General features: G+C 37.1%; 1 protein-coding gene across 3 annotated transcripts in view; it reads right to left on the bottom strand.

The window, feature by feature from the left end:
* Positions 1-298: 298 nt before the first annotated feature.
* Positions 299-15,287, bottom strand: part of IFT57 (intraflagellar transport 57) — a 67,832-nt gene continuing 52,843 nt past the window's right edge. For 2 of the 3 annotated variants that reach the window (XM_008054351.1, XM_021710553.1), the window contains exons 7-11: positions 6,733-6,804; positions 5,828-5,959; positions 4,413-4,475; positions 2,328-2,394; positions 299-694 (exon numbers count right to left, since the gene is read on the bottom strand). In XM_008054351.1, coding sequence (XP_008052542.1) covers positions 516-694; positions 2,328-2,394; positions 4,413-4,475; positions 5,828-5,959; positions 6,733-6,804 — 513 coding nt within the window. In that variant the 3' untranslated portion in view covers positions 299-515. Of the gene's footprint in view, positions 695-2,327; positions 2,395-3,536; positions 3,607-4,412; positions 4,476-5,827; positions 5,960-6,732; positions 6,805-15,287 lie in introns of all 3 variants that reach the window. The other variant, XM_021710552.1, reaches the window with a different exon arrangement.

The raw sequence follows: 15,287 nt of genomic DNA on the forward strand, positions 1-15,287 counted from the left end.
AATAATGAAGGTTTTTTTACACCTACCAGAGTGGTAATTTTAGGTAGCCATAAAGCTGAGGCAAGAGTAGTCTGGGTTCCTAGAAGAAGCCCACACAGCCATCCTTAGCTGCCTCTGGGGGAGAAGCACCTGTGGTCATGGCAGAGGTGGAGCAACTCAAAGGGCTGGTCGGCAGCCTTATGGCAACAGCAGCAGCCCCTGAAGGAAGCACAGGCCCATATCCTGGGCACACAAGGAATGCTGAGGAGGAGGCGCTGTGCAGGAGCTAAACGTCGTTAGTAATGAGCAAAAGCTTCTCTGAAAGTGAGAATTTTAAATTACTTTATTAAACATTACATTCACTGTAAAGGATTTAACCATCATAATCACCATGATACAGTATGTGTGTGTTTATATGTAAAAAATACCCATTTGAACATGGCTTAAGAGGTATAATTGTGCTTTGAAGTCTATGCAGTATGAAATATAATTTGATATAAAAAATCAACTAATCAGAACATGAAAAACACTATGCTTTAATAAGAGCCTATTGCTGATTCTGGAATCACCGTCGCGTGCATGTCCCTAGTCATGTTGGATTTCTCCTTCAGTTTTGACTGTAGCAGCTTATGTTCCACGATACCAATTCTAATATCCATCTGAACGGTTTCTTGCTTCAGTTTTGTTAAGCTCTGTTTAATCTTCACCAAAGGAGCTACAAAATGAAAATAACATGAAATGAAAATGTTCATTTGGAGTATTGGTGTATTACAGAATTGTATGACATTTTTCTTACTTTGTCTTATACCAAAAATAGGGTTAAAAACACAGCCAACAACTTACTGACATTCACACAGTTTTGCTGTGGCATTTCAAGTACCTGAGATTTTTTAGGATGGAAAATGATATAGTATTTGATGTGCTCAGACTAAACTTTCTTCCTTTTCTAGTGGAACAGCTGCCAAACAGGTGTTTAAGGATGTGTTCGAAGATGATTTATGAGCTGGTATATTTGTATTTAGGAAAAAGAGACACCAAAGGGCCAAAGGAGAAGAGAGAATTACCTTTGAGATGTAGATAATGGGCCACTTTAAAACACACTGCAAAAACACCCTATATACATTCCCTTTTGCAAGATCACTCAGTAGACAGCTTAGAACTCTGGAATATCTTTCTAGGGCATAGAGAAGCCTTAGGCAATCACTACTGGCCCATATCAAAGTAACTAGCTCACAATGGAGAATGATTATTGGAAAACTATTAATTCTTCTCTATTTAGCGCCTGCCCAGTCAGATCTACAGGGAGGAGGAAAAAAATTAAAGATCACCATGTTACTATGCTAGTGTCTTTTGGGCATTATACTTCGGTGCATAAAATAGAAAAATGAGGCTCATTTGATGAAAACCGAATACAACCTTTTTTGTTTTTTGAGTTGGAGTCTCACTCTGTCAGCCAGGCTGGAGTGCAGTGGCACGCTCATGGTCACCCCAGTGTTGACCTGCTGGGCTCCGGCGATCCTTCCGCCTCAGCCTTCCAAGTAGACAGAACTACAGGCGCATACTACCATGCCTGGCAAATTTTTTTGATTTATTGTAGAGATGAGATCTTTCCAAGTTGCTCAGGTTGTTCTCAAACCCATGGGCTCAGGCAATTCCTTCACCTTGGCCTCCCAAAGTGCTGGTCTACTGGGTAGCTTGTCACCGGGCCCAGCCAAAACATTATTTTTTAAACTGGCATAACAAAGTACATATTTGATTATTTCTCACTCTATCTTTAAATCAATACTGCTTAATTAAAAAAAAAAACCCTACATTAGAGCTAGGTATGGTGGCTCATGCCTTTAATCCCAGCAACTTAGGAGGCCAAGGTGGGAAGATTGCTTGCACCCAGAAATTCGAAACCAGCCTCCGTCACACAGCAAGACCTCATCTCTACAGAAAAAAAAAAGCAGGCATTGTGGTACATGCCTGTAGTCCCAGCTACTGGGGAGGCTGAGGTGGAAGGATCGCCTGAGGCCAGGAGGTCAAGGTTGTGGTGAGCTGTGAGTGTGTCACTGTACTCCAGCCTGGGCACAAGGTGAGATCCTGACTCAAAACCAACAAACAAACAAGCAACTCTAAATTATAGTAAAAAAAAATTACTACTCTTCTCAGCAGATTTATAAGGAAACCAGTACACTGATGATCATTTTTGCACCATGTATTCTCTTCAAACAAGTAACAAATAATTCATTTAAGAAAGTAGAATCCCTATTAATAGCCTGATTTTGTGAAGTAGGTAATTAAGCAGTGTTGAAGAGCTATTTTTCCCTTGCTTACTTTTCCCATTAAAATGTATGTGTACTCACCACCATCGGTCATGCTGCTGCCCTTTTCTTCCATTTCTTGCTTTACCTTTTCTAATTCTTCTGTAACCTTCCATTGAAAGAAAAGCTTTCATGAGCACTGAACTTTAACAACTTTTCAAAATTTTTTAATAATATTGAGAAAATTTAATTTAGATATTAGACATGTATAAAGGGATATAAAAATATTAGAAATATTCTGGAATAATTCAAATAATAAGATAAAGTAAGCTGATATATAATACTTTTCATCTTCTCAGAATTCCCCTAATGTTAAACTTCAGCAAATGACTTTCACATTTACTTTCTCACGTAGCAACATAATAGAATAAAAGCAATCACAGTTGTTTTAGTCACTAGGCACTCAAACCGTGCAACTATCTCATAGCACCTACCATGCTATTTTCTAACAATCAGTTATTAATTAAAATAGTATAAACATCCTAAAGAAATGTTTGATTTCTAAAGGTACTCTAGATATCTTTCTGAATATTATGGTTTTATAAGAGACTATGTCACCTTTTCCTCTATAAGACACTGAAAATAATATTTATAGCATATGGCTACATATAAAAATGTTCTTATTGCTTTAATCAAATCATGAACTCCAAACTTCATGAGGCACACTGTGCTGTCACACTGGTTCATATCTGCTCACTACTAGTTGAGATTACTCTACTACAGCCTCTATTGTTAGCAAAATTCCAAATAAGTATTAATATAAGTGGAAAATACTATCTTTAAAAAATTGAAAATTTGTTATATGATCTAGAACTAAACTATAATTATTGTAACTTAGTAGGCTTTATTTTTATCATACTGGTGAGTAAAACCTTCCCTGGGAATAAAGTGCTCATCCAAGTAGAGCAAATTAATTTTTTTCAGGCACCTGAAACGTTGCAACTGGGGATAACTATCTACTCCAAAAGAACGAAATGGCTCCCTGGACTCCCTTCAAGTGTTAATTTACCTAACATAAGTGAGCACTTTCCTTTTACATACCATTTTATTTGCCCAGAAGCACCACACAGGATTAGAGTCTAAATATTTCTAAAGTTTTATTTTTAGTATTTCAAAATAACTATATATTCCTCAAGTAATCTCTATAAAAGAAGCTTAATTCTTTCTTGTCAAAACAGTAAAGTTTGTGACACTTATACTGGGTTGTAACCAAAGATCACTTAGGATTTTAGTCCCAAATTGATGACTGACCTTCTTGCAAGGTTTTTTCCTCCCTCAGCTCTTCAGTGGAAAATGGGAGTATATACCAGGTCTTGCCTCTCTTGCAAAATCATGAAAATAAATGCAACAATATGTTCAAATATTCTAGAAGATCTCAGGAGGAGGAGGTTATAAACCACTCCCAATTGTGAACAGAGAAATACCCCAGATCACACACAAGTTATCAACAACAATCACTAAACATAAATCTTATATATTGCAGACTATTGTTAAAATTTGTTATAGATTCTCCCAGTGCCTCACCTACTCTTCTCTGTATTAATTATACTTATGTAAAAAAAAATTAAGAAAGGTATAAGCGTGCTCATATTAAGGGCAGGTTTCATGTTGATTTTTTTTTATTTTTTGGAGTCAAGGTCTCACTCTGTCACCCAAACTGGAGTGCAGTGGCACAGTCATGGCTCACCGCAGCCTTGATCTCCTGGACTCAAGCGATCCTTCTGATTCAGCCTTATGAGTAGCTGGGACTAAAGGCACATGCCACCACGCCTGGCTAATTTTTGTGTTTTTTTTTTTTTTTTTTTTTGTAGAGACAAGGTATCGTTATGTTGCACAGGCTGGTCTCCAACTCCCGGGTTCAAGTGATCCTCTGGCCTCAGTCTCTCAAGGTGCTGGGATTACAGGCATGAGCTACCATGCTCAGTCACTTCAGGCACCTTATAGAAACAAGAAATGTATGAATAAATAACTGATTTACTGATAAGAAAATCAGAGATTTTCTCCTAAAGAAAATGTTTTAAAGTCACAATTTAAAGCAATTGAGATAAGCAGTATTAAAGCATCCAAAGGTTCTCAACGCTGGGGCCCTGGCAGCAGGGGAGAAGCTAGGCAAAGCACGGTGTGTACCTCAGATAGGAGTCTGGTCCTCTCCGTAACTCCTCCGTTTCCTTGCTGGTATCGCTCCCTTGCCTGAGGGGAAAACCATTTTGTTTAATGACAAATTCTAAACAGAAGTAGATTACTTAAATATGACCTCTTTGTGTTTGTAATGTCTGCATATCATTTTATGACAAACCCCCTTCTTGTTTGTGAATACATTTGTGAAAGTGACATTTAACTGCAGCTATTTTATGTCCCTAATAGGCACCATGTATTTAACTAAAGCACTACAAAATGATGAACTACCTTAACCTTCAAATACTGACTGTGTAACTCACATGGGCATGGTTCACAATAAACACTGTCCTCGGTCATTCCTAAACCGTTTAAGAGAGTGGCTCTTGGTCAATCTAATTTGCATGCTATGCAGAGGAAATCAGTTCTAACAACAACACAAAAATCAATCAAAGTAGAGCATTGGGCTCAGCAATTAATAAGGATTAACAAACAGTATGACAGTACAATCAACCGGAATATGTTCTCGGAAACGAATCTAACAACCAATTATTTAATATTAATGATAGATACATGGTGACTTTAATCAGAAAATTTTAAAGTAAAATATTCATAAATAAATGTGTATATGAAGGAATAATAAATTAAATAATATATTAAAAAGCAAAGATTACTTTCTATTTGGTCTTTCAGAACTTCTGAACATAGGAATCTCAAATTTATTTCCACTTTTTCTCTTTCTTCTAACCTTGTCTGCCAAAAGAAGAAAAAAGCATGCCTTCAACTGACGTTTCCAAGTGTCCTTACTAGTCTTCCTTAAGCTCAGCAAGTGGGGGCATACATCCCAAAGGAAAGCCTTCAGATCCCCAATGCTGAGACAAAGAACTGGTACTTTCAAAGGCTAGTGATTTTATTTTTTGGTTAAAACTCTAAAGCATTGAGAGAAGGAAAAATATGTCTGATTTCATTAATTAAACTGCTTGTCTCTGAGTGTGTCTTGCTTTCACATTCCTTATTATACGACTGAAAGTCATTATGGCAAGGATGGTCTTTTCCTTCTGACACATGCAAATACATACTATTCTTCTTCCTCCTACTCCTATGGCAAATTAATAATAGACTTAGAAACAAAACAGAGTGGCTTGACACTCTGTTTCTGTTCCAAGCTGCGTTCTCCAACAATATATACTTTCATTCACTTAAATCAAATGAAGAAGTGCATTTCAACTCTAGGAGGTAACAATTTCCATTACATGCAAGATGTAGATAAGTTTACTTGGCTCTCTTGGCTTCCTAAAGTGGGTAGAGAATCGATGTAGTGCTTTTTATGGAAAGCATTTCATGGTTCTAAAATGAAAAGTGTTGCGTCAAGTTTGGGGTTTGGGGTCATTAATTGTAATAAATCCTTGGAAATCATCTTGCATCACCTCACTCAGCTGGGCTTGCGCGGCACGATATTCTTGAACCAAGGGCTCGAGCTGATTGTTGATGTACTTTTCTCGGCTGCCAATCTTTTCCAGAGTCCTACTGATTTCATTATGGAGTTTGTCCAAATAACCCTAGAAATTCCATGGCATTTTAGTAGATAAAAATAACTCACATATTTTTCAAAAATAGTTAAAAATGGGTTAAATCTCCCTCAATCCATTCCACAAATGATCAACCACATTTGAAAAGAATACAGTTTGAAATTTTCAATAGCACAAAATGTGATGAGAAATATTTTAGTCACACTCTGCAGAATGTTAGAATAAAAATGCACCTGGAGTGTTAGTCAATTCACTTGTAATTATACATATCTAAAATTTATGTGATTGTAATTAGCTTTATATAACGTTCACAATCAAAGTGGTAAGGGAATATCATGATTTTCCTATAGTACAATTCAAAGATGACTGGAATATTCCATTTGGAAGCAGAGTCCCAAATCTATAAGCTCTAGCCTGGGGCCCACAACTCCTCACACTGGCTTTGCTTTTTGTGGCATCCTCTACAAGTCTCTATTTCTGGCAGGACAGCAAGCCTGGGGAGCTGTCGGTTCTTGGCCTTGCTGGCCTGGCATTCTCTCATCCCTTGGGATTTAGAGAGAAAAGAATAATGAAATGTTTCTATCTGATATGCATTACATATATGTATATATTTAATATATATATACAGCTTTTATATAAGTTAGCTTTCTTTGGTTGGTTTAAGTGATATGTCTATTGACATGTAATACACAGTAAATTCAATTAGCAAGTTCCTGTGAAGGCAAAAATTGTATCTTTCTTTCTTTCATGCTCTCCCATAAAAGATATATCACAGATGAGTCTATCCGAAGTAATTCACATACCTTAGTCTCCTTTAGAGCAGATTCAATTCCACTTTTGTGCTGGTGCATTTGGTCAACATGGATTCTCCAGTCCTACAGGCATAAGAGCACACAGAAACAAAGTAAGAAATACTACATTTCCTCTACTTCTTGTGAAGTTGTCCTTTACCTTAATTGCTTTGGTGGGAGAGTCTTACATATAGTCTGCAATCAGATTATAAAGAAATAAAGAACACTTTAGGATAAAAGGTTCTAAACAAATGTAAATTATTTTATGTGTTTACAGAGTGATGTCTGACAATTTAAATATAAATTATTCCTGCACTGTTGATGGTTAATATTTATGACTACCCATCAAAATGAAAAAAATTCTAATTACGAGAACAGAAATACTTGTTTAAGCAGTAACAATTATGTTTGCCAGAAGCAAGTCTGAACTCAAATATCATATATCAAAGATTAGTTTGTCCCTTGGAATTTAAAATGGGACCCTCTTCTTCCAAGACTCTTGAGCCTCTGTCTTAATAAAGTCTATAATTATTACTGGAGTTCATAAATTTATATATTTTGAAATATTCTCTACTTCTACTAAATTGATCTACATTCACATGCATATTTGAAATCTATACCAGCATTTTAACTTCCTACAAGATGTATTCAAAATATTTCAATTACATTAATACAAAGTAATAATTTTAAAAGGCTTTAGAAATATCCGTCATGAGAAAAATATGATAAGTTGAAGTGATAGAACTAGATATTTCTTAATTGCATGTACCTTTGTATAGCCTGACTCTCTACTTTGCTACCTACACTATTTTATGAGTAGAAAAATATTTTGTAATAGTCTCATTCTACCTATTTCTTAACTTTGAAGTGGGCTGGTGACTACAGGGTAAAAACTCCCTGGGAACTTCAAACATACTAATTATAAAGTTATAATATATTAAAGCTGCAAAGAACCTCAAAATGCATCTAGTCTCGTGCTTGTCAATTTCACAGATAAGCAGTGACAGAAAGGGGCACACCCGAGGCCCCACAGGTGGTAGTGTACCTGGATCAGAAACCGAACTGACTCATTCCCACACAACATGTTGGCAGTTGGGAGTTACGAGGAGGGGCAGCCGGCTGCCTGACACTACTGAGGGTGCTAGTGCAGAGAATGAATCAGCACTTTCCTTGAGCTTTGGGCATTGCTCTATCTCATGAGCAAAAAGTATCTCAAAATGAACAGGAGAGTTGGAAAGAAGCTTAGAGATAATCTACTCATACATTTAATGATCATCTACTGCAATGTTTTCATTTTACAGTTGAGGGAACTGTTCATGGCCCATGACGATGACTAGGCAGATTCGCAAAGGAACAGGACCCTCCTACTCAGCTAGCCAACACTGGAACAGGGAAGGGGACAACTGTCTGGCCTGCTGCAACTGGACCATATATGCTTAAGCCTCAAAATGGAAAACTATTTAAGATCAAGTATCTTTATGAAAAAATGAAATGACAAGTATCGTTAAATCATTAATTTTTTGAAAAAGTACTCATCCTGCCTGATTTCAAAAAAAATTTCAAAGGGTTTAACAGACACCAAGCTTGAGTATTTACATGTCTTCCCTCTCTTCCTGTCAGTCTCTATTTCTGTCTTTATCTCTGTTTCTCTCCACATATATGTATGTAGAAACACACACACACACATACATATATACACACACATATATAGCTTCTGATTTATTGTAATGGATGCGTTTAAATAGTTTGTGTTCTGCTTCTTCAATTCAGCATTATTTATCAATATTTTTTGCACATATTGATATTCAAAACATTTTGAGAGAAGCAACCATGCCCGACTCATCTGTGAATAACTATGATAACTTACATTGATGTAAAACTCCATAGAGGAGCTGATATTTCTGTGGAAGCTTGAAGCAAGAGTAGCATTTCAACAGGCAGAAAAGGAAGGGGACAAGAAGGGCATTCTAGGCTCAGGGAGTAGCACAAACAAGGAAAATGCATAGAGAACAAGTGGACTAGAATAGAAAATAGCATAGAAAAGTTCCTGGGGTGCGGGGGAATAGATCATAAGGAAAGAAAGCTGGAGAGTTAGGTTATTTTAGATCACGAGTTTTGCCTGTAGCAACTAGGTAGTGTGGATTTTATCATGTGGATAATGAGGAGCTATCAGATAATTTTTGTGGCAGTTTTAAGGGTAAGTCTTCATTTTAAGAAAGTAACAGAGTGAAGGACTGATTAGAAAGGCAAGACTGAAGATGGGAGCCCAGTTAGGAGGCTGTGTAACAGTCCACATCACATAGATCAGTAGAGTCTGAATTAGAGCAGTGTTTGTGAGAATGGAAGAGAAGGGAAGGATTCAGGGGACAAAGTAAAGGCATTACTAGCAGACAGTGAAGATGGAGGGGAAGCGTAAGCTGGGGCGACTGAATGGAGGTGCAGAGTAGAGAGAAGATTCTTTAAGGCGCCTAGCCTGAAGAACTGAGGGGATAGCAATACCGCAGTGTGACAAAAACAGAGTAAATCTCAAGGAAATCAGAAATACTGAGGAATTGTGTTTTGGACTTGTTAAATTTGATAAGCTGCTATAATATTTGTGTATTCTTATAGCCCATTAAGGTGGAAAGCTATTAATACTTTATAATTATCTGCCAGACAAATCTGAATATTTGTTTTTTTAAAATTTTCCAGATGGCTATTTTTCCTGACATACAGTTATTAAAAAAAAAAAGAAGCCTTGAAATTGTTCTTACCCTTTAACCCAGCAATTTCTAGAAATTATTCCCAAAAAGCTAACTGGGAAGACACAAAAAGATTAACGTACAAGTTCTTCATAAAAGTAAAACAGCAGAAAACTCTCTAAATATCTAATAGTAGAGGACAGTTTAAACTAGTTTTGTAATATTCATTCCACTACTAAAAATATTGCAGTAAGCCACTGTTGTTATAAAGCTCAAAAGGAAGCAAAATTCAATGATACACTGTTTGGAGATACAAACACATGTGGAAAAAAAACCCCAAACAAAAAAGTAACACACTAATAATGCGAGCACACAAACTTGAGGACAGTGGTTACCACAGGTAGGAAAGGCAGCAGTAGAGGAGCACACAGGTGACATCAAGGTTGTTGCAATGGACTAGCTCTCAAGCTGGGAGTGGGTTTGTTCTATTATTGGGCTTCATAATTACAGATGCTCCTTGATTTATGATGAGGCTCCATCCTGACACACCCATCGTAAGCTGAAAATATCTAAGTTAAAAATGCATTAATTACCCTAACCTACTGAACATCACAGCTTAGCCTAGCCTACCTTAAACGTGCTCACAACACTTAGATTAGCCCACAGTTGGGCAAAATCATCTAACACAAAGCCTACTTTATAATAAGATACTGAATACCTCATGTAATTTATTGACTGTTGTACTGAAAGTGAAAAACAGAATGGCTGTATGGTGCTCAAAGTACAGCTTCTGCTGAATACGTATCACTTTTCCACCATTGTAAAGCTAAAAAATCATAAATCAAACCACAATAAGTCGGGGACCACTTGTAGAAATGTACTGCACATAATAGATTAATATTAAACATTAAAATGTTAAATTCATGTTCTCAAAAAATAATGCTCAGCAAAAATTCATATTAACAACATATAGTAAAGTAGACAATATAGTCATCGTCATGTTTTCAATTTAGTGAAAATTAGTATTTGTGTATATTGGAATGTGTGTCCCTGTGTGTGTTAAGACAGGGATTTGAATATGAGTGCTTTTAAATTCTAAATACTTCCAAAATGTTTAATATTTCCTATGAGGGAACATTATCACTTTATCAGAAAAAACCTAGCTGCTCAAGAAGTTCTTGAAAAGGGTTTAATATCATTATAGTGGACAATAAATATATTTATAATGATAATTGTGGCATTTTGAAAACAGGAATATAAAAAGGCAAACTACATGACTTTTGAAAAACTACAAATGAGACAGTTAAAAGCTTTATAAAGATTTGTGTTAAGGATGGAGAAGAAGAGGATGGGTTTTAATGACATGCAAGGACTTGAAATATACCTGGATTCCTGAAATAAGAAACATTAAAAGGAACTGCTCGATGGTGATAGCAACTCTTACATTAGTAGAGAATCCATTGTTACAATGCACTTTTATATGGCTTTCCGTATTTGAGACACAACAGTTTGGAGAGATGAGTAGATACTGTCATCCCTTCTTATTCACATGTCCCTTCCCTGTATGAGGGTTTTGAGATTTGCCAGCTCCATTGATGCAGGACTTAGCTATGGATTCTCTTTAGCAGGGGGAGGCAGGGACATGGTCTATGCCAGCACTGTGCAGAAGCCATCAGAAGCATCCAGTGACCAGCTCTCTTGACCTTCCTTTTAGCCATGATACCGAGCATGCCCCACCCAGGGGCTGCCCTTTCAGCCCTGGCCTGAGAGTAAGAAACAGAACCCAGCTGGAGTGGAGCTGCAGCTGAGTCACACATCAGCGGACAGGGATCTTGAGTGAGAATAAACATGCTACTGTTATTGCAAACCACTGTGTTTTGGGGTTGTTTTGTTAAGCAGAAAAATTAACGACAGTATTTTACAGTGAGAAAAACTAAGAATCAGATAGGTAAATGACTTTTCCAAACCTCATGTTTGGAATATGGAAAGCAATTTCAAATCAGTGCATTTCCACATGTTCTATGATGCTTTTTTGTGTGTAAAATGGACTGCCAAATGGTTTATAAGGTAAACCAATTTTTTTTGTTATTTATCAAGTGAGACCACATGGACCTACTGGGGTCTACAGTCGCCTATTCCAAAGCACCCTAAGATGTGTTCAGTAGGTATCATTTCTTCTCTCTGTTGAAGAGGTGTGTTTTACCTAATCTTGCATATTTCTTCTCCCAATGAAATTGAGAAGATTATTAATAATACTGTACATCATTTCTGTAGGCTTCCTATTTTCCAAACTCCTGTCATACAAAATCTCATCACTTATGAGGTAAATAGCAAAAGTACTATAACTATAGGTCTCCTCTGCTCTCCAATTCTCTAGCACCAAATGATATTATATAGTTCCTTTTTCAGAAACTGAAAAATTGTGATGAAGTATCTGCAGATGGTGATTCACAGTACACTGTAAAATCAAAATGTATGAGATCCACTTGCAGCATTAAGGTGACTGGTATTCTGGATGGATCTCTGGGTTTTTCTTCCACAGAATGACACCTCAAAGATTTCCTCTGCACATGCAGAGACATTGTGTTTCTTTGTCTGGATCTCCAACTCAATGCTTAAAGCTTCTCTCTGAAACTGCAGGAGAGAGACTAAATTATGAGTTAGAGAAAACAAATGGAACTTATATATGTGTTTAAGTTTCATTAATTTACAACTTGTAAAATGTCACACTCTCTGTCTTTCTTAAAACCAAGTTGGAACTTCTTCATGTGTGGAAAGGCATAGTGCTAAAGAATTCTTGATTTTTTAAAAAAACCAAAGAAGGCAGGCACCTTCTTATGTGCTGAGATGCTTTTTTCTCGGCTCAGGAAAAATCCACATCAGAGCACAACTGACCCTAGCAGCTCACGGGGGTCTATTAACACTGTTTGCTTCTCCCCACAAAAGCAGGAGCAGAGCTCCAAGACTCCAAGACTCTGATGTGTGTTAAATTACTTTCCATTTTAAATGTGTTACTTCTGTGTTACTTCTGTTCTGCTCTATTCTTGCTGCCCATTCCCCAATTCCATTATGAATAATTACCGATGAGATCTTAATTCAATATTGTTTTGTAGTTTTATTTTAGTGAATATAAAACTATTTACAAGGGCTTTTACAGGTTCCATTTAAGACACCTAACAGCATTTTTCTCCTAGGCCATTGTTTCATCTCAGAATTCATTTTCTCTAGGGATTTTCAAATCACCCTAATGTACAGGGAAGAAAACCTCTACTTCCACTTCACAGATTGGATAACAAATTGAGGTTGTGTGATTTTTACACCATCAATCACAAAATGAATAGGAAACCAAATATCCTTTCTCTCACTTATAGGTTTTCCATTACATCAAGCGGCCTCTTTCATTTCCTTATTTTGTCACCCAATTTCAATAAGAAACACAAGAAACTGATAACTCTCAATTCAAAGCTTGCACATTAAATGAATATTTATTATCTTGGCTGTTTTGCTAAACCATAGACACGAGGGAAGTTTGCTGCTTCTAATCTGCTGCAGACAATCTAGATAAAATAACCTTGCTAGAGTTATCTCTAAAATAAGAATAAATAAGTTCCAAAGAAGGATTTATGGAACTCTCCTACAAGTGAAATGTATGTGCTTTAGTACAGTTTCTTTTATGATATCTATTTTGGCTACCCAGAAGTCTTTTCTTACTCCCTTCTTGGGTAAAGAGCAGTCCCTCAACAGTCACATCCATCCTGGGACCTTTTACAATCTAATAATGATAGTATCAATGTCAGTATTCATGGGATGCTTGGTATGTGTCAGGCACCATGCTAAGCACTACTGAAACATCATCAATAGTGGAGCATACATTTTTAAAAACACTTTCAAACACTGTTTAGCAGGGTCTACTAAAGCTGAACATACATATACCATGACCTGGAAATTCTACTCCTAGTAGAAATGTGTATACGAGTTTACCAAAAGACATCTAGAAGAATGTTCATAGCATTATCTACAATAATCCCAAACTCCAGCTACAGGTTGCCCTGGGAAGGAAGAAACCTTGCATGAGGCAGCTCTCTGCCACAGAAGGAAGCTGTCTGCAAACCACACTTTCTGTGGCAAGTCCCTGCTTGTGAGGGAATTTGGACAGCGATTCTGTTTCAACCTCAGGGAAAGAGATTCAGGTATTAAAATTATAATTGTAGCTGCAGTGGTAGAGAGGTAGGGCCAAGTGGGAGCTGTGGGCCAAAAGCGGTAAGTCTCAAGATTCCCTTGTGAAATATTGATGCTCCTGTGACATGTTTAAAAACCCATCCATGGTCAATGATTCTTTGAAAATTTGATGGCAGGAAGTCAGACAAAGTGAAAGGGGCAGGGGAAATAGCTTGATAGAAGGAGCTGCATATATCTAAGTTCACTGCAGCAAATATTTCTGGGACAAATCTATAATTTATCATGCTTTCTGCAAGGATATGACCAGCATTTTTCCCTCCTCCACACAGAACACACCCTTCCCTAATAAGAGAATGTTATCTGTATTCTGTTTTACCACTGTGCAGAAGAACATTTGTAATCTCTCTCTCCCTCTTTCTCTCTCTTTTTTTTTGTTTTGAGTCAAGGTCTTACTTTGTCACCCAGTCTTGAGTGCAGTGGCATGATCACAGATCACTGCAGCCTCAGCCTCCTGTGCTCAAGCGATCCTTCCACCTCAGGCTCCTGAGTAGCTGGAACTACAAGGACACACCACTATGCCTGGCTAATTTTTTGTTTTTTGGATTTTTGTTGTTGTTGTTAGAAATGAGGTCTCATTATGTTGCCCACGACAGTTTCAAACTCCTGGACTCAAGCATTCCTCCCACCTCAGCCTCCCAAAATGCTGGGATTACACCTCCCCGTAGATTTGCAATCTCGTATTGTTTTGTCAGAATTTTCAGTTTCCTCACTGCCCACATTGTGTATATGTTTGTGCATGTAAGTACATATGTATGTGTGTGAAAGAGGAAAAGAGATTGCCCAATCAATTAGGTAACTTTATAAAATTGGATTACTTTCTTAATGAAAAATGCCCATCAGGCTGCAGGATAATTACAGAATGTGCCCTTCCTGAATTTTTAAATGTGACATTTTTCTTCCATTGCCAGTAGCTTAAAGTCTTCTGTGGTATATATACCCTTGTGGTGTGAAAGCATAATTTTTCTTTTCGTATGTTCAAAGAACTAAGCATACTACTTTAAAAGAGTTTATATGTGTGGTATATTTTGTGGTAGTTTGTTACAGGGGGTGTGGGAATAGCTATGATTGCTGGAAATGTGTTTCTGCAAGGAAGTTCCTACTTTCTAGATATTCCTCTTATCCTAGAGAAAAATAAAATGTGTGTATAGTGGGTAAGCAAGGTTGTCAAAACAATCACTGGTATTCTCACACCTACCTATAATTGAATTGAAACTGGAAATCCATAATTTTGAAATATAATACTTTTAGTTAAATAATTACATTTCTAATGTGCTCAGAGATTATCTTTACTGACTACCATCTGTTACTAAAGAGTTTTCATATGTTGACTCAGACCTATTATTCCTGCTTACTCCAGTCACACCTCTTTTATATGGTCATACAGTGAGGGTTCCAAGGTTTCAGGAGTTACAAGCCAAGAGAAGAGATTTGGCAAGGCAGATAGGGAATGAATGGGGCCCCTCTGAGAATATAGGAACACTCACAGGCCAAATCAGAATTTAATTATTTTATAGGATGATGAGTAATCACAGTGGAGAGCTGGACCAGATGACCTTGTCAGTGACTCCCAGCTTCGGAAATCTACTAACCAAAACTTGGATCACATGCTGACACTCACCCCCACCCCCGCAAAAAACCCCAAACAAT

This window comes from Carlito syrichta, unplaced genomic scaffold (genome assembly GCF_000164805.1).
Source record: "Carlito syrichta isolate Samal-C Ts95f unplaced genomic scaffold, Tarsius_syrichta-2.0.1 Scaffold289776, whole genome shotgun sequence".
In the NCBI taxonomy this organism is placed as follows: Eukaryota; Metazoa; Chordata; class Mammalia; order Primates; family Tarsiidae; genus Carlito; species Carlito syrichta.